At 40.8% G+C, this 20,630-nt stretch overlaps 1 protein-coding gene across 2 annotated transcripts in view; it reads left to right on the top strand.

Moving 5' to 3' along the window:
• SCP2 (sterol carrier protein 2) overlaps window positions 1-12,688 on the top strand; it is a 149,164-nt gene extending 136,476 nt beyond the window's left edge. For both annotated transcript variants that reach the window (XM_082429998.1, XM_082429999.1), the window contains 2 exons: window positions 7,958-8,037; window positions 11,536-12,688. In XM_082429998.1, the coding sequence (XP_082286124.1) occupies window positions 7,958-8,037; window positions 11,536-11,631 (176 nt within the window). In that variant the 3' untranslated portion in view covers window positions 11,632-12,688. The remainder of the gene's footprint in view (window positions 1-7,957; window positions 8,038-11,535) is intronic.
• Window positions 12,689-20,630: the final 7,942 nt, after the last annotated feature.

The following is a 20,630-nucleotide window of genomic DNA, read 5'->3' as shown; positions in this document are numbered from 1 at the left end:
TACCCTTATGGGGATTCCCTTGTATGTTATTTTTTGCTTTTCCCTTGCTGCTTTTAATTTTTTTTTGTTTTTTGAATTTAATTTTTGTTAGTTTGATTAATATGTGTCTTGGTGTGTTTCTCCTAGGATTTATCCTGTATGGGACTTTCTGCACTTCCTGGACTTGGGTGGCTATTTCCTTTCCCATGTTAGGGAAGTTTTCAACTATAATCTCTTCACTTGTTTTCTCAGACCCTTTCTCTTTCTGTTCTTCTTCTGGGACCCCTATAATTCGAACGTTGGTGCGTTTAATGTTGTCCCAGAGGTCTCTTGGACTGTCCTCAATTCTTTTCATTCTTTTTTCTTTATTCTGCTCCTCGGCAGTTATTTCCATCATTCTGTCTTCCAGCTCACTTATTTGTTCTTCTGCCTCAGTTGTTCTGCTATTGATTCCTTCTAGTGTATTTTTCATTTCAGTTATTGTGTTGTTCATCACTGTTTGTTTGTTCTTAATTCTTCTAGGTCTTTGTTAACATTTCTTGTATTTTCTGGATCCGTGCCTCCATCCTATTTCTGAGATTTTGGATCATCTTTTTTTTTTAATTAATTAATTTATTTTTGGCTGCATTGCATCTTCACTGCTATGCACAGGCTTTCTCTAATTGCAGTGAGCGGGGGCTACTCTTCGTTGTGGTGCGCAGGCTTCTCATTGCAGTGGCTTCTCTTGTTGCAGAGCACGGGCTCTAGGCACATGAGCTTCAGTAGTTGTGGCACACGGGCTCAGTAGTTGTAGGTCATGGGCTCCAGAGCGCAGGCTCATTTGTTGTGGCACACGGGCTTAGTTGCTCCAGGGCACATGAACCTGTGTCCCCTGCATTGGCAGGCAGATTCCTAACCACTGCACCACCAGGGAAGCCCCTGGATCATCTTTACTATCATTACTCTGAATTCTTTTTTCAGGTAGTTGCCTATTTCCTCTTCATTTATTTGGTCTTGTAGGTTTTTACCTTGCTTTTTCATCTGTAATATATTTTTTTGTCATCTCATTTTTTTGATGGGTGGGGCTGTGTTCCTGTCTTACTGGTTGTTTGGCCTGAGGCGTCCAGTGCTGGAGTTTTTGCAGTTGGATAGATCTGGGTCTTGGTGCCGAGATGAGGACCTCCGGGAGATCTCACTCCTATTAATATTCCCTGAGGTCTGAGGTTCTCTGTTAGTCCAGTGGTTTGGACTCAGCGCTCCCACCGCAGGAGCTCGGGGCTGACCTCTTGCTTGGGAACCAAGATCCCTTAAGCTGCATGGCGCAGTGAAAGAAAAAAAAAAGGAGCAATAGAATAACAAAGAATAAAAAATAAAATAAAATTAGAAAAATTTTAAAAAGTTAGAAAAAATAAATATATAAGTGAAACAACAACAACAAGGTAAAACAGAACCACAACAGCAAAAAAAAAAAAAAAAAAAAAAAAAGGAGAGGGGAACAAACCAAAAGGAGCAGAACAATAATAAAGAATAAAAAGTAAAATAAAATTAGAAAAATAAGAAATTTATTAGAAAAATATATATATAAATGAAACAACAAGGTAAAACACAACCACAAACCCCCCCGCCCCCCCGAAAAAAAAAGAAGAAAGGGCCGGAAAAGGCCTTGGCTTTGAGGGGCAGAGCTTAGGTGGGGGTGGGGCCTATGCTCAGGATCCACGAGGGAGGAAAAGGCAGCATGGCTGGAGGGGGCCTCGGACAGCGGAGTTCAGAGGTTAAGGGCCTGGGTGGGAGTACAGGGGTGGGGTTTAGGCCCAGTGCAGCTAGAGGGGGCCTCGGAGGGCGGAGGATCTGGCCTGGGACCTCAGTAGGCTCCCAGGGGCCCAAGTGTGTGGGGGAAACGCTGGCCTAGTTCCCTTCCCATCCTCCCGGTCCCCACTCACAGTGGGCCCCTCCCGAGCCGCCCTTCAGCACACCCTTCCCCAGCCGCCCTTCAGCACACTGGTCCCGTCTGGCCTCTACTCTCCACCCACGCCCTCAGAACCCGGGCGGCCGGAGGGGGTCTGGGAGGGCAGAGGATCATGCCTGGGACCTCAGTAGGCTCCCCAGGGCCCAAGTGGGTGGGGGAAACGCTGGCTGCCTTCCCTTGCGATCCTCTGATCTCTCAAGGGTCTCTCCCCATCCCCGTTGCTCCCCTCACCGTGGATGGGCTCCTTCAGGTGTGAGAACCCCTCCCCTCCCCCAGCCGTCTCTCAGGAGTGCCGGTCCCATCCCGCCTCCACTTCTCCTCCCCGCTCCCTGCCCCCCACGTCCCACCTGGTCATTCGGGGTTCCTCCCGTCCCCTTAGGTGTCTGTGGTTCCCCACCAGTACCTGGGAGGTGCCCTAGTTGTGAGGAGACGTGAACTCTGTGTCCTCCTACTCCTCCATCTTGATTCTGCCCCCAAGGAGATTTTTGAAGAAAAATTTTCCTGTTTTGTTATTATTGTTTGTTTGTTTTGACAGATCATATGCTTACGGAAACATATGGCAAATTTTCAGAAAAACCTTGCTCTCTGCATATGGACTCTGGCAGTGAGCTCTCCCCACATTAGGTGCCCCATCCCATACCTGAAGGGATTTTACCCTGAATTTCTGCTGAAACTGATACTTGTTGGCAGCCAGGAGTGGCGTTGAAATATGGACTTACCAGTAAAAGCTACCATGGGAAATTGCCAGCTCCTTTTACATCAGCCAACAAATGACCATTTGTTAGAGATCAGCTATGTTAAAGCATTAATAACCTGTCCTAGTTTGAACTGGCATCTTAAAGAGAATTGCTAGATCTTTTGACATGTACATACTATTGAGAGGTTTACTTTCTGTTAACAAAGTAAGATTAACTTAAATGTATTTCATTTGCTTATATTCTAAGAGTTTGGTAGTGATACAGATGGTTATATCAAGGACTTTTAGGCTTTGTGCATTTTTCCATAATCTTTTCTTGCTGCCTGGTGTTTCTCCATGAATTCGGCCCCTCCCTCCTCTCCTTTGAAATGACTCACATATCTCCAGGAAGCCAACTTTAAATAATTTAACACGATATATTATTCTTTCATTCGTATATTCTTCCCTCTCAGCACCTGTTTGAGTTCTCAACCCTGCCCCTTAATGGGCAACATGATACAGAAAGCCTCAGAGTCTCTCATCCCCAAGGTACAGGGGAAAGAGAATAGCCTTTGGAGATACCGAAACCTGGGTTCAGACCTTGGCTCTGTCACTTACTAGGTATAAACCTTCCCTGAGTCCAGTTGTCTCATCTAGAAAATGGTGAGAATAATGTCTATCCATGGAGCTGTTGTGGGGATTAAATGAGATATAAGGTATGTAAAGCCCCTAGCATGGTAAGTGCTCAGTAAATCATTGCTTCCTCCCCAACCCATATATTAAACATTAATTTTGCGTAAACACATTGGAATTGTCTGTGACTCCTCAAAAGGACTAGGGGAGCTGAGAAAGCATCTGGGGTACATCAGATGCAGATGAATTGGTGAAGGCTCAATTAAAACTGAGCTGTTGAATGTTTGTATTCTTCCTGTAACAGGGGGAAGCCATAGAGCTTAGGAGTTGGGAGTGTGGGCTTTGGCAGCAGGAATCTGCTTTCATACCTAGCTCAGCCACTTAGTAGCTGTGTGACCTTGGGCAAGTTTTTTGACCTCTCTGACCCTCATAGGGTTATTGTAAAGATTAAATGAGTCCAGGTATGTGAAGTAATCGGCATAGTGAGAGCTCAGTAAATGCTGATATAGTAACAGCAGCAGCAGCAGCATTTATTTCCTAAAGTCACCTTTTTATTGACTATGAGTCCTTTTTTTGGCATATTAGAATCTAATCCAACTATGAATCAAGTCCAGTTATCTCAGTTCGCTAGCTTTTTTTCCCCCTGCTCTTTGATGTTATATATCTGCAAGAGAACTGGATTTTCTAGGTTGTAAATACCTTAATTTTTAGGACTTCAGACCTTTTTTCAAGTAATAAGAGAAAATTTTGTTACAGGCAAAGATGGAGTGGCTATTGAATCACAGTCTTTTTATGGGCTATCCCTGCATTCTAAGACATATACTAAAAACTTTTATTTTCAATCTTGTTTTCGTTATTTAATAATATAGGCATGCTGTACTTTCATAGTTTACCCCCATCTTAGGCCGTTTGGGCTGCTATATTGAACATACCACAGCCTGGGTAGCTTATAAACAACAGAAATTTACTTCTCACAGCTCTGGTGGCTGGAAGCCCTAGCTAAAGGCATCAGTATGGTCCCGTTTGGTGAGGGCCCTCTTCCTGGTTCATAGCCAGTGCCTTCTTGCTGTGGGCTTATATCACGGAAGGAGCTAGGGGTCGCTCTGGAGCCTCTTTATAAGGCATTAATCCCATTCATAAGGGCTCTACTCTCATGACCTTCCAAAGGCCCTCCCTACCAATACCATCACATCAGGCATTAGGATTTCAAAATACGAGTTTTGCGGGGGATACAAACCTTCAGACCATAGCAACTCCTATCTTTTTTTATTAAGGCACAGATTATCTAACTATTGGACCATAATTTGATATTATTACTATTAGTGGTAGTAGTACTATTAGAGTACTATTGTTATATTGATTGCCTGAAACACTGACTACTGAAAATTTTGATTTCTTGGTGAATTTTTCCTTTTGCACTTGTCCAAGGTAGACATTGCTGATTTAGCAATAAGATATTAGAGTCTTTGTGGTATGGCCTTTTTTACATTATACTTTGGTTATACTACTAAAATTAATATTTTAAACGTATTTGCAGGGCAGGAATAGAGACGTAGACGAAGAGAACGGACATGCGGACACCGGGGAGATGGGGAGGGTGGGAGATTAGGATTGACATATATACACTACCATGTGTAAAATAGATAGCTAGCTCGGTGCTTTGTGATGACCTAGATGGGTGGGATGGGGGGTGTGGGAAAGAGGTCCAAGAGGGAGGGGATATATGCATACATATGGCTGATTCACTTTGTTGTACAGCAGAAACTAACACAACATTATAAAGCAACTATACGCCAATAAAAAAATTAATATTTTTAAAACTTCGTTTTTATATAGTAATACATACTTAAGTGCAAAAAAATTGGGAAAGATAGAGAAACAAAATGAAAAAATTACTCTCCTATAATCTTACCATCTATATCAGGGGTTGACAAATTATGACCTGTGGGCCAAATTCATCCCGCCACCTGTTTTTTTTTGTTTTGTTTTGTATAAAAGTTTTCTGAAGTCTAGCCTGTAAGGAAGGGCATGAATCTGTAGTGTACAGCCTGATAAATGTTAACAAATGAATACATCTCCCAGATCAAGATGCATAATGTTGCCAGCACTGTAGAAACCTCCCTGACACCACCTCCCATCACTATCCACTCCCAAAAGGAACCACTATTCCAAATTCTGTCACCATAGGTTGATATTATTTATTTTGGAAATTCATATAGATGGAACCATGCAATATTTACTCTTTTAGGTGTGGCTTCTTTCACTCAGCATTGTAAGGTTTATTATATTGTTGCATGTAGCAGTAGTTCATTTTTACTATGTGAATACACCAGAATTTATTTATTCAGTTCACAGTTGCTGTATCTTCGCAGTTTTCCATTTTGTGGCCTTATGAATAAAGGTGTTACGAACATTCTCATATGTGTCTTTTAGTGGATACATGTACTTATTTCCATTTGGCATATAACCAGGAGTAGAAATACTAAGTCATGAGCTACCATATAGCCAGTTTTTTGATATGGATATACTATTTTACAGTCTCTTCCATATTATATGAGAGTTTCATTTGCTCCACATTTTTGACAGTACTTGGTAATGTCAGTTTTTTTTTTTAAGTCAGGTTCATTGAGGTATAATTTACATACAATAAAATCTACCTTTTTTAGATGTACAATTCTATGAATTTAGACAAATGCATACAGTTGTATAGCCACTACCAAAAATCAAGATATAGAATATTTCCAAAAAATGTCCTCATGTCCTTTTGTAGTCAACCCCCTTCTCTCACCCTCAGGCCCTGGCAACCCCTGATCTGATTTCTGTCCCTGTAGTTTCACTTTTTCCAGAATGTCATAAACTGCAAATGGAATCATACAGTATGCAGCTTTTTGAGCCTGTTTCTTTCATGTATTATCAGTAGTTTGTTCCTTTTTTTTGCTGAGTAGTTTATCCATTCACCAGCTGGAGTATATTTAGTTTTTTTTCAGCTTTTGGCAATTTGAATAAAGCCACTATGAGCATCCACATACAGGTTTTTGTGTGGATTTATGTTTTCATTTCTCTTTGGTAAACACCTAAGAATGGGATTCGTAGGTCATATGGCATGTGTATGTTTAGCTTTCTAAGAAGTGTCCAGACTGTTGTCTAAAGTGGCTGTACCATTTTACAGTCCCTCCAGCGTTGTTCTGACCTTTTAGTTGTTCCTCATCCTCACCAGCACTGGGTATTTTTTTTTTTTTTAAGCCATTCATTCTAGTAGGTATGTTGTAGTATCTCAACTTTTAATTTGCATTTTCCTGCTGACTAATGGAATTGAACACTGTTTCATGTGCTTTTTTTTGACCATTTGGAGATCTTTTGTATGTGCCTGTTTATGTTATTTGCCCACTTTTGTATTGAACTATCTAACCTTTTCTAATTGAGTGATAGGAGTTTTTTATATTTTCTGGATACAAATTCTTTGTTAGATCTGTGAGTTGCAAATACCTTATCCCTCTTGGTCTGCTACCTGTTTTGAAAATAGTTTTATTGGAATACAGCTACATTCATTTGTTTATGTATTCTCTGTGGCTGCTGTTGTGCTACAGGTGCAGAGTTGAGTAGTTGCAGTAGAGACCTAGTGGCCTGCAAATCCTAAAATATTTAGTGTCTGATCCTTTACAGAAAAAGTTTGTTAACCCCTGATCTAGATAACTATTCATCTTCTAACAATTTACCACAAACTTAGTGGTTTAAAAAAACGCACGCGTTTATTTATTACCTCACAGCTTCCATGGGTAGGTTGGCTGAGGACCGCTTAGCTGGGTCCTCTGCATAGGGTGTCGCAGGCCGCAGTCAGGGTGTTGGCCAGGGCTGAGTTCTCATCTAGAGACTTGACTGGGGAAGTGGTTCGTGTCCAAGTTCACTGATGTTGCTGGCAGAATTAATTTCCTTGTAGCTGTGAGAATGATAGCTTTCGTTTTTTACTGGTTATTGGTCAGAGTCTGCCCTCAGCTCCTAAAGGTCAGTACCCTGCCATGTAGCCCTCTCCATATGCAGTATGCAGTTCACAGTATAGCAGCTAGCTTATTCAAGGCCAGCAGGAGAGTGAGAGAGAGCCAGCAAGACAGAGTCTTATACGGTGTAACAGAACACAGGAATGACAGCCCATCACCTTTGCCACATTGTGCAGGCTAGAAGCAAGTCACAGGTCCTGCCCACACTCGAGAGTAGGGGGTTATACAATGGCATGAATACCAGAAGGCAGGGATCACAGGGGTCACCTTAGAGTCTGTGTGCCACAGTAGCTATTATTAATTTATTGGTCTCCGAGTTTACAGATGTTCTTCCTATACATACATAATTGAATATCTGTTTTTAAGCAAAACTTGGGTCCATTCTTACAGTTTGTTTTGTAACTGGCTTATATAACAGTATCATGAAGAGTATAACATAAATATCTTTTCAGGTCAATAAAATGTAGATCTACATCATCTAATGACTGCATTGTATCCCATTATATGAATATACCATGATTTATTTAATAAATTCCCTCTTGTTAAATATTGAGGTTGCTTGTGATTTATGTCACATTTCATCAGGCTGCCATAGAGTGTATGTGAGTGCCCATTTGCCCACACTGATTCTGGATGTGATTCTGTTGCAGTCAGTGGCTTTTGACTAAAATGTATACATGAAACTGAACACTCCCCTTTTCTCCTTCCTTCTGCATGTCTCTGTTTTAGATAAGAAGGCCGACTGCACAATTACAATGGCTGACTCGGACTTGCTGGCTTTGATGACTGGTAAAATGAATCCTCAGTCGGTAAGTATGATGGCGCTTATATCCTTTTCTTAGGTGGGTTTTAGCCCGTTTCACTTCATCACCTACCTCAACCTCATCCCATAAAGTGCAAAGTGGTCAAACCCACAAAACTCAGTGTTCCCCAAATGTTCACTTAACAAATGACAGACAGTTGTGAAGCTAATGATGTGCCAGACGATGCCCTGTGTGCTGGAAATGTCCAGATGTAGAAGAAATAGTTCCCATGCTCAGGGCGTCCACAATTTGGTACGAGACAGGTCTGCAAAAGAGTAAGTGCAGGGCTTCCCTGGTGGTGCAGTCATTAAGAATCTGCCTGCCAATGCAGGGGACGCGGGTTTGATCCCTGGTCCGGGAAGATCCCACATGCTGTGGAGCAGCTAAGCCCATGCGCCACAACTACTGAGCCTGCGCTCTAGAGCCCGTGAGCCACAACTACTGAGCCCGTGCACCACAACTACTGAAGCCCACGTGCCTAAAGCCCGTGCTCTGCAACAAGAGAAGGCACCGCAATGAGAAGCTTGCACACCACGACGAAGATTAACCCCTGCTCATCGCAGCTAGAGAAAGCCTGCACACAACAACAAAGACCCGGGCTTCCCTGGTGGCGCAGTAGTTGAGAGTCTGCCTGCCAATGCAGGGGACACGGGTTCGAGCCCTGGTCTGGGAAGATCCCACATGCCGCGGAGCAACTGGGCCCGTGAGCCACGACTACTGAGCCTGCGCGTCTGGAGCCTGTGCTCCGCAACAAGAGAGGCCGCGATAGTGAGAGGCCCGCGCACTGCAATGAAGAGTGGCCTCCGCTCGCCGCAACTAGAGAAAGCCCTCGCACAGAAATGAAGACCCAACACAGCCAAAAATAAATAAATAAATTTTAAAATAAATAAATAAAAAAATAAAAGTAACTACATAATAAATATAAAAGATTATTAAAAAAACAACAAAGACCCAATGCAGCCAAAAATAAATAAATTAAATAAATAAATTAAAAAAAAAAACTTAAAAAAAAAAAAGTAAGTGCAGCCAAATATCCAAGGTGCCCTGCCTTACTTGTGGTCGGGGAGGATGGAGGAAGGAGAAGCCACATCTTCCTGGGCCATCAGAGAAGGCTTCACAGAGGAAACAATGCTTGGCTGAGTCCTGGGAGTGATTAGGAGTTAGCAGTGCACAGATGGAGAGTAGGAGCCATCAGATAGAGGGAGGGACCGGTGTGAACAAAGGCATGATCTTTTACATTTCGTATCTTTGCCCGTGCTCTTTTTTTTGCCTGAGCTGTCCTTCCTTGACAAACTCCTTGCCTTTCAAAATGATCTTAGATGTTATGTCCAAAGACCTCCTACCACATTGTTGGGGAGCTATAGTCAGTCCCTCTTCTGGGCCACTTACTGGACTGCTAGCCTGGCACTTGTCTCATTATACTAGTCATAATGTGAGATAGGATCTCTTCCCTATTAGATTGTGTGTATCTCAAGGGAACAAAGCACATCTTGTTCATCTTTGTGTCCAGAACTTAGCATGATGCCTTGCGTTTTTGGGTTTTCACAATTAATTTGCATTTGTCTAAAATGTATTTATGCCTTGTGTAGATTTTCCAGGCCCCCAGATTGTCAAGGGTCTTCTTATACTCTTTAGTTGTACAGTGTTGAACAGACTTGATATACATTATCCATAGATAACACAAAGGAAGCTAAAATGCTGCTTTCCACTGTAACCTTATTTTTTTTGTTGTTGCCTCAGCCTGATTTGTTTTAGGTCTTGTTCCTGTGGTACCCTAGTAATTTGAAAGATTGGATAAAACAACTAAATCTGACTCCTACTCGTATTCCTTTTAAAAATGCTTTTTCTAAGCAACTAAGCATATTTCAGCTGATGCGTGGACAAGTGAGAGATTTGCATCTGTGATGTTTCAACTGAATACACACCATTGACATTGACATTTCCACCCACTGCGCCCTCTCCAAAAATCTGGACAGAACAGAGGCCACCAATCTCGGAGCTGGCCAACGTCCTCCTTCCCACCTACCGCTGCTTATTCCACGGTGCACACCATGCACTTCCTTGGCAGTGTGGTCAGGCTTCGCACTCAGCTGCCCTCGTTCTCTCAGTTTATCTGTTTACCACCCATTTTGGGGAGTGAAGTGTCAGCTTACTTTTCCTGAACACCTGTTAGCACCCAAAGGAGTTAAAGATAAAAATAGGAGACGTTTCTGTTAATGTGCTGATGGCCTTCCCTTATGCTCAGTAGAAGATTTGACTGGAAACCATTAAATGCAGTGGAAATTATAATTTCAGTGTTTGGCTACAGTTGAAACAAAGCAATGTGCTCTCCAGCAGAAAGCACATGAAGAACACCTTAGGGGCCAGATTTAAATGATTCTTATGTTCGGATTCTCTAAAAAGTGAAGACTCATTTATTAAATGAAAAGTCATTTCCTCTTTTAATTAAGAAAAGGGAAATATGGTGAGTTTCTCTTCTAGATACTACTGGTCCATATTTTTAAAGGACATATGTTAAATATATTGTGTTCTGAGACACCTGACCTTAAAGTCATCAGACAGAAGGCTGTGTGCCATATAGAAAGAAATATTTAGTTTGTCCAGACAGAGGAGAAAAAAAAAAGGAATTAGTCACCCTCACCAGAAGGTGTAGAGAAAGCAGAGCTCTGAGATTTCCTATGGATGAGGCAGAAGAGCCCCTCACTTCTTAATGAATATACTTGTTAGGAAGCTAAGACTACCAGAACTTTTCCTGTAGCTTTTCCTTATTTTAAGAATTGAGTTAAAAGACTGAGATCGTAGCAGGGAAATCATGCTATGTTCCCAATTTTGCTATTTCTTTAAAGTTTTCCTGGGATTTTGTTACATGATAAATTTAGCAAACATGTGATCTAATCCCAGGCAGTTGTTAAATGGAACAAACTGTGGCTCTGCACTTGGGATTGGTTTGATTCTTCTTATTGAGCCAAAGATTAACACAGGCACCTCAGTCTCAGCAGTCTGCCTGGCCTCCCTCTGTAGGGAATAAATCTTTATCATGTAGACCAAAAAAGGGAGAAAAATGGTGACATTTCATCTGCATTGTATTGAATCCCAAGAGTTCATAAGTGTGTTATGCATGTGCTTTTTCTCCCTGCTAGCAGACCCACTGAACAAATGTGTAATGTTTTTAAACAAAATTGGTCTAGTATGAATCCACTCTGCCTAATATTTGGAAAATGTACCACCCTTGAGGAAGGCAGGTAAAGGCAGGCTCAATTTTTAAGAGAACACATTTGGGAAAGATATGCCTTTTGACGGCTCTATAAAAAGCATGACTTTTACAAATTCGTCCTTTTGAAGACTCTGGTTCTAAATCTATTCCTGAAAGCCAAGTTTCATATTTTGAAGAAAGTTTAAGAGACCTGGATAAATAAACCATCTCAAGGCTGGATAGTCTAGAGATATCAGCGGTCTCAAAACAAAAAACACCAAATGATAAATTTTCTTTCTTCTTCCTCGCAGGCCTTCTTTCAAGGTAAATTGAAAATCACTGGCAACATGGGTCTGGCTATGAAGTTACAAAATCTTCAGCTTCAGCCAGGCAAAGCTAAACTGTGAAGAACTCTCTTTGCCTACCTTTGAAAATCAAGATGAGATATATAGATATATATCCATATATTTCATTGTCAGAACTTAGATTGAAACTACACATTGGCAAATAGCGTATTTGTTTTTAAATGGGTGTGACCAATCCTGTTTTTCCTAAGCTCTGGGTGAATAGAACCTGATGGTGTACTACTGCTTTGCTGAATTGCATACAACTGTGCATTACAAAGTTAATATGGTAATTATGGTTTGGGATAAAATTGAGTTTTAGAATAAAATTAGGAATAGCAAAATCCAAAAACTATGTAAACAAAAGCTCTCATTTTGCTTATAAAGTATATTTGAGGATTATTCTGCTGAAGATTCAATTTAAGTTTTCCTTGGGAGAACTAGGGAAGAAACAGAATACCAGTAGCTGGCCAGTAATTAGTGTTGTGCACTTAATGACTTTAATCTCTTTTCCATTGATAATTTTAAAAATTCTGTACTAGGATGCTTTTTAAAAAAAATCTTTACAGTTTTGCATTTCATGCCATCAAAACAGTATTTTCTTCCCAAATCAAAGAAATATGATCAAGGCTTGGGAGAAAAAATATATAGCTGAACACAGGCCTATTTTTTAAAACAAAAATATTTTTAAGTGAGTTTCCTTCTTGGAAAAAAATCAATGTATTAGAATCATAAAACACTGTTGTTAAAAATAATTGAACAAATAAAGTTTGCTTTGAGATGCACAGTTTTCAAATTATAATCTCATATTAATTTAATTAAATTTGTAAAACTCTCCTTCCTTTGTTATAATTTTCCCTTTTCATATGTTTAGTTTAACAAGCCACATTTAATTTACCTTCCTAGTTTTTTTTAATTCAATTTAAAGGAATATTGCTTTTTATTCCTTTTTTTTAAAAGGTAAATTTCATATCAGACTTTGACATGTGATGTGTTTTCCCTACTTTTACCTTCCTAGTTTTTCTAATGCTAATGTTATTTCTATTAACTCGGTAAGATATAGGGTAAAATAATGTTTTTGGAAGAATGTTTAATAGAAAATTAAAATAGCTCTTCCTCATCTCCTTTGTTTTTATTGTGTATGTTCTTTTTGTTCAGGGTTTTCTAAATGATGGAGAGTAAGAGAAACATTGGGGATTTACAATCTGTGTTATCTAGACTACTATCTACTGGTTACTTTGGCATAATCAATCACTAGCTCTTGATTAGGGAGGTGCTGTGTTGTGGTGGAAAGAGCACTTGACTAGGAGCCAGGAGTCTTGTTTCTCTTAGGCAAATAAGTAACTGTCTGCTAGCTTGTTTGCTGTTTGCTAGCCTGTTTGCTAACCTGTTAAAAGAGGGCATTTAAGATGGTCTTTAAGGTCCCTTCTGTTCTGATAATCCTGTGAGTCTACTCAGAGCCCAGTAGAACTGTTTGGGAGTTATCCAGGTCCCACCTTTCTGCTGTTAACACGTTTACTTCACCCAAAGGTGGTCAGAGGTAAAAAGCCAGGTGGTTTCATTTTGCTTGTTTAGATGTTTGGAGCCTCTACTAATCAAATCAGGACTGTGGATCCGATCCCCCTAGGCCATTTAGCTTTGCATGTTCTGTGACCAGCAGAACAGCATTTGGGGATGGGACAAGATGGTAAATTAAGGCAGTATAAGTTTATCTCAAGTCCCATAAAATCAGTTCAGAACACAGACTTCCTAATCATAGAGGCTTTTTACTCTGAGAAGAAAAAAGACTTCAAGGAAAAAGTTCCAACAAAATGTCTGATTTATTTGTAGTTTGGATTTGCTGCATTTTTCTGCCTTCACTTGTCCCAGATAGCAGGAGATGTTGGTTTTAGGCTTTAGGATGAACCTGAAAAAAACAAAAACAAACAACAAAAGAAAAACAAAAACTTGTTCTTGGGGTAGAGATGTATCCATATATAAATACAATTTATATGTATAATAGAAAAGTACTTAATGATAAAAATATAGTAGCAGTTTAATTTCTAGGGAAGCATCATGGTTTGGAGGAAAGAGGTTAACAGGTCTGGGTTAAAACTGGTACTGTTACTGGTTTTGCTACTTGTGCAGGTTGAGCCTCAGTTGCCTGATCTGGAAAGTGGAGATATTAATATTGACCTCCTAGGATTATTGAGAATCTAGAGAGGTAACATATGTAAAGTACCTAAATTAGTGTTAGGTGTACATCGTAGTCATTCTTAGTTCCCTTACTGGAAATGTGAGTTCCCTTCCTCTCCCCACCTTTTGCCTCTGTGATATGTGATAAGATGTCTGTAGTGCGTTTGTTTTTTTTTTTTTATGTCCCACTGTTTGAGTCTTTTCTCATTTGTTCATTCACTGAACAAATATTTCTTAAGTGCCTATCATATATTGGGTACCATATTGAGGGTAATGCTAAGCACTGGAGACAGCAGTGAGCTCCTCAGTCAAATCAAAAAGATGAATAATTATTACAGACTGATGTGCCATGCAGGAGATGGTCAGGTGCTGTCATGGAGAGTCATAGTGACTGACTCACTGTGATACAGTGGTTAAGGGCGACATCTCTGAGGAGGTAATATGTAAGCTGAGATCCACAGGTTGAGGAATGAACCGTGCAAAGAACCATGCAGGAAAGGGGGAAAGACACCTGGCTTGTTCTAGAAATTGCAAGAGGGCCAGTGTGAGTGGAATATAATGACCCAGAAGGACAGGCCCAAGATGAGGCTGGATAGATACACAGGAGCCAGTTATATTGGAATCTGTTCGTTACGGTAAGGCATTTGTATTTCATTCTTAGTGCAGTTGGGAGCTGTTGAAGGTGTAGCTTTACATGTGTTTCTTTCTCACTCATGCTGCATATCCACTTCACCTTCATATCCTAAGTCTAGAACCCAGGCTAATGGAGCACTTCTGTCTGGAGCACTGCTCCCATTTCATTGTCGGAAGAAAGTCACATGCCTCACCTAACTTCACAATCTTACCATGTATCAGAAGAAGAGAATGGAGTTGGATTATTTCTGAAGGAACTGATGACCATCACAGAAGGGCTCTAGGCAGGGGAATGAAATAATTTAAACTGTCACTGTAGCTGCTGTGTGGAGAATGTACTGGGAGTACAGGGCTGGAGAATGGAAGGTGCAAGAAGATGGTGTCCTGGACTAGGGTGTCAGTGGTGGACTTAGATGTGGAAATTAGGCAGAGGTAGAGCTGGCAGAACTTGGTGACTGGATATAGGGGCAAGAATGGCTTCCAGTGACTGGCCAGGTGAATGGTGGGTCATGACTGGAATGAGGAGGGGACAGCAGGTTTTAGGGAGAGTGGTTGAAATAATAAGCTCCACTTTTGAACTTGTTAACTTTGAGATGCCTGAAAAGATTTCCAGGTGGAGATATCAAGGAGGCAGCTGCATTTACAAGACTGGAGCTCAGAGGTGGGGTCAGCTTGCAGATGCACTTTTGGAAGTCATGAGCATATGGGTGGTATTTAAAGCCACAGGAATGGATGGTGTCACCTGGGGAGGGAAGAAGGGGGATTAGAGTACACCTTGAGGAACCCCAGCTGTTAGAGATCAGGTAGAGGAGGAGGATCTGGCAAGGGGTATGAGGACAAAGGACTAAAGAGGTGGAGGAAAATTTCCTGAGAAAAGATACAGCCTAAAAGTGGCAGTGGTCAACTGTGTCCTATGCTGCTTGTGAGGTCATTTAGCGTGATGTCTGAAAAGTGTCTACTGGATTAAATTTGGCAACATGGAAGTCATGGGTGATTACTACAAAATCACTTTCAGTGCTGGATTGGAATTGGTTTCATAAAGAGCTACGAAAAACAAGAACAGAAAAGTTCCATTTGGTAGTGATATGTTCAGTTTCCAAGTGATTAGTACAGAGCAAGCACATTAGCTAATACTTTCAGTTCTAGATTAGGTCATCTTGCACATGCTGTTCTCTGTGCCCACCCTCACCATTCTCTCCCTGCTGCCTGCCACTTTATCCACTTGGCAAATTCCTTTTCATCCTTTTCATGCCTTAGCTTTCAGGAAGTTGTCCCTCTTTGCCACACACACACACACACAAACAAAACAAAAAAACAAACACTACATAATCATTCCTTTGTGGTAATATGTTTCTGTCTCCCACCGAACAGAGAGCTCCTTAAGGGCAGGGACTGCATTTCATGCGTCCATTTTGATACCCCCAGTGCAAAGTCTTGGCTTACTGTCATAAAGTGAATGAATGAGATAAGCTGAATAACAATCTCATATTCACAGGGGGCTTTTCTGAAGATAGGAGCCTCATCATAGCAATGCATTATCTATGACAATGACCTTCTGTTGCCCCGATGTTGAAAGAGAACATTAAAAATTCCTCTTTAGCCGGACTTATCTTGCTATTTCTTTTTTTTTTTAAAGAATCAATTTTATTTATTTATTTTTGGTTGTGTTGGGTCTTCGTTGCTGCATGCAGGCTTTCTCTAGTTGCAGTGAGCGGGGGCTACTCTTCGTTGCAGTGCATGGGCTTCTCATTGCGGTGGCTTCTCGTTGCAGAGCACGGGCTCTAGGCGCGCGGGCTTCAGTAGTTGTGGCCCGAGGGCTCTAGAGGACAGGCTCAGTAGTTGTGGTGCACGGGCTTAGTTGCTCCGCGGCATGTGGGACCTTCCTGGACCAGGGCTCGAACCCGTGTCCCCTGCATTGGCAGGCGGATTCTTAACCACTGCACCACCAGGGAAGTGCTATCTTGCTATTTCTTTGAAAATATTTGCAGCTTCTCAGAATAGTCTTTCAACTTAAGATTGAAGCAGCCTGAAGTAATCAGAAAAGTCAGTTTATTTGTAGTTTTATTACATGTTTGTAAAAAACAAAGTGGCGGGATTTCCCTGGTGGCGCAGTGGTTGAGAATCTGCCTGCCAATGCAGGGGACACGGGTTCGAGCCCTGGTCTGAGAAGATCCCACATGCCACGGAGCAACTAGGCCCGTGTGCCATAATTACTGAGCCTGCGTGTCTGGAGCCTGTGCTCCGCAACAAGAGAGGCCGCGATAATGAGAGGCCCGCGCACTGCGATGAAGAGTGGCCCCCACTTGCCGCAACTGGAGAAAGCCCTCACACAGAAATGAAGACACAACACAGCCATAAATAAATAAATAAACCCAAAGTTTAAAAAAAAAAAAGTAACACTCAAGATTTCAGCTTTAAAAGAAAAAACAACAACAACAACAACAAAGTGGCCTAGTTGGTTCTGGGTACATTAAAATCATTAGTCTTCTTGCTGTACTTGTCCAGATGAATTAAAAATCTCAGGTTTCCAAAAATAAATAAATAAATAAGTTAAAAAAAAAAATCTCAGGTTTCTGTAATCCTTGTTGCATATATAGAAGAACAGTAATGGAGCACATGATTAGGAAGTTGAGTGTGGAGGTGACGGAGGAGTCACTGAGGTGGGATCAGAAGAATCTCAGATCAGGTCCTGTCTGCCTCCTGGAAGCTAAGTTAGGACAAGGCTCTAAGCTTCGTCAGACTTTAGTTTCTTCCTCTGCACAAGGGGGGCACTGTTCATATTTTTAAAAATAGTCTCATTAGACTGTGAACACCTTGAGGGCAGAAATTGTTATTCACCTCTGTCTCTAGTATTAATACCATGTCTACCAAAGTAAGCATCAGCAAAGGTTTCTCAGACAAATGAGGAGTAGACAACAATCCATTAAAGTTCTTTGCGATTGTAATATACCTTGTGAAAGGTTCAGTTACATATAAACATAAACTCCTTCTGTTTTCTTCATCTGTGTCACCCTAGAAAAAAGAAACATGAAGTTAAATCCTGTAAGTAACCGCTTTATCTTCTGAAACTTCAGCAATTTGAGAAAATAATACATTTAGAGCAGCCTGGTATAGTGGGAAAACTTGGGGCCTATCAGATGAGGGTTTTGGTCCTAGCTCTGGCACTTAAACATTGGGACCTTCCTTGAGCTGATAATGACTCTGAGCCTGTTTCTCACTCTGTAAAAAGAGAATAATAATGCCTACCTTGCTGGTTGTGAGGATTAGCAATTGTAGCTGTAAAATGTCACGTACTCAATAGATGGTGCCTAATGTTATTTAAGAAATTTTTTTAACATGAAGGAGTTTATTCATTGGAACATTTTGTGATAATCCTTTGAGTTCAGATAATCAGCTAACTTCAGGATTGGGGACAGTTTGCATTCCTCGTTGACTGTCATCTTACATTTTTCTCAAGATTCATTAAAATTTAATAGTCTCTGTAACTGAGTGAATATAGGATTATGTAGACTTTCAGAAGGTTTGCATTTCATCCAAAGATTACAGTTCTAGCTGTCCATGGCATGGTTGCTTTTTGAACACAAAGAAGTTGCTTGATTTTATTGACTGGGGGAAAAAAGGGTAATTAGCCAGATTGTACCCCTGGGTAACTTGCTCTGTGGGATTGAGTTTGTTTAGAGACTTACTCTGGGATTGAGTTTGTTTAGAGACCACACTGATGTGAATTAGGAACTTTGGGTATACTACTAAACAGCTAATGAGGGCCCTGAAAGATTTATGTGCTATCAGGAACCACAGCCATGTCTGGCCAAATTTTAGAGTTTTTCTCAATAGAGAGTTACAAAATCTACTGGAAAGGTCCAGTATTAATATCTATCTGGAGACTGCTGCAAACAAACAGCTCTTTAGTTCTTGGTAAGAACAGAGACTATTGGGCCAGATTTCTGGCCCTTAAGAAATGTGGTGTCTGATTCCATTTGGCAGGAAGTTTAATCTGGTACGGAAACTTTAGCCAGACTTCTTGGAGAAATATTTTTTTAATGTAACATATCCAAAACTTATTGCAAAAAGCAATGTCCACTTAGTCTATCTATTCTATTAATAATCATTTAAATACTTTGTAAATAAATATTCACAGTGCTGTTTTCAGCAACATCTAGTAAATGCTTGACCTTTTAATTCCTGAATTTGTGGCCATAAACTTTTATGTAAAATTGGGGGAAATTCATTGTAGTCCGCTGTTTATTTAAGCTGCAGGCAGAGAAGCAGTAAGTGCTACAGTTTTCTAATCAACTACCAATCAGTGGTAGGTTTTCTTTTTCTTTGTAAGTTATTGTATAATTCACTTTTTAGAATATGGCACCTTCTATAGTGTACAGAACACTCGGTTCAAGATTAAACACCTCATTTAGAACTGGAATATATGGACACGAATTTTGGACAGGAAGGCAGAGCAGTATAAGAGAACGGCTGACTTAGGCAGGCTGAAAGGAGCCTTCCCCTTGGCAAAATGATACCCAAGGGCAGGGTGTGATAACAGTTCACAAATACTTGAGAGGTGCAAAGACCAAAGGGGGAGGGGATTATTTTGCTTAGTTATTAGAAGTAATGAGAAGTATAGAAAGGAAAATTTCAGACTGAAAATCAGTTGAATTTCCTGACAATAATAATTGGTCATGAGAGGACTGAACGCACCAACCACAGAGAAGATCCTAAACGAATCTGGCAAAGCAGGGCATTTCATTGCGGAAGATGTACCTCAACAGTGGCCGAAGGAGCATCTGAATGGGAGGAAATATTTTATTGACAGCCACTCTTGAGGATTTCTCTTTATCCCATTTATCAAAATCCTTTTTCTTCTATGTGTCAGAAAGAAGACTTTGATATCTTTTTATATTTACTTGTTTATACCCTGACGGGTTCCCTGACTTACTAGATACCTTCGGAAGAAACAGAAGGAAATGAGTATTCAGAAGCTTTTAAGTTTTCACGATGTAAAAGCAGCCTGAATTTTTGTTTGTTTGTTCTTTTTTTTTTTAGTCTGTTTTTTATTTAGCTTAAGGTAGGAGAATCTGAAAGCCACGAAATGGTAGCTGCAGTGTAGGAGACACCTCTCACTGGAGTTGGAAGCAGAAGGCCTGAGTTTGAATTCTGACTCAAGTACATACTCATTAGCTGGTCACCTGAGCAAGTTACGTATCCTCCCTGAGCATCGATTTCCTAAAATAAGGGGGCAATAATCCCATCATGCTTGGGAAGATTAAGTGAAACGATGTGTAGGAGAATGCTGCTGTACAATGAACCCGTTCTAGTTGTGTTTGTGTTAGTTTTTTTTATTGCTACTGTGACAAATTACCACAAACTTAGTGGCTTAGCTTCTTATCTAGAGGTTCTGGGAGAGAATCTGCTTCCATGCTCGTTCAGGATGTTGGCAGAATTCAGTTGCACGCGGCTGTGGGACTGAAGTCCCCGTATCCTTGCTGGCAGCCAGGGGTAGTTCTCAGCTTCTAGAGGCTGCCTGTGTTTCCTGCATCTTTAAAGCTAGTCAAGTCCTCACATTTCAGATCTCTCTGATCTCCCCTTCTGCCTCATCTCCTACCTCCAGCCAGAGAAAGTTCTCTGTTTTTAAGAGCTCATGTGATTAGGTTAGAACCACCTGGTTAATCCGGGATGATCTCCCTATTTTAAGGTCCATAACCTTTATTACATCTGCAAAATCTCTTTTGTCATATAATGTAACTATTCACAGGCTCTAGGGATTAGGGTTTGGACATCTTTGGGGGTTCATTCTGCCTACTACAATGATGGTATTTTAGGGCTAGAAAGGGACCTTACAGAACATGAGATGGGGTTCTTGCCCTGGAGGGTTTATAATCCAGGAGGAAAGAGATGAGAAATATAATATTCAGCAAGAAAAGTCCAATAATAAAGAGTTTGTATGGGATGTTATAGGAGCCCAGAAGACTTTTTCTGTACCTGACTAAGCCTGTGGTTTTTTCATCATGCCTTGCTTGTTCTTTGATCTCATTTATCAAGATCCTTCAGATGGAATCCATATACACAGAACACCACCATGCAATTTGATTTCTAAATGTCCAGAAAATTAAGCTGCTGCCATAGCTCAGTATTTGGGACTCTGCTACTTAATAAGGAAAGGTCTTGAGCCCTTGAGGTCTTGAGTAAGAGGAGTTATTTTCTTCTCTGATGATGAAGTATACCACCACCTTATCTCCCCTTATCTTGTCCCTTATCCC

This window comes from Balaenoptera physalus (assembly GCF_965194825.1).
Source record: "Balaenoptera physalus genome assembly, chromosome: 1".
NCBI classification, from domain to species: Eukaryota; Metazoa; Chordata; class Mammalia; order Artiodactyla; family Balaenopteridae; genus Balaenoptera; species Balaenoptera physalus.
This window is presented reverse-complemented; position numbering and strand designations above follow the sequence as displayed.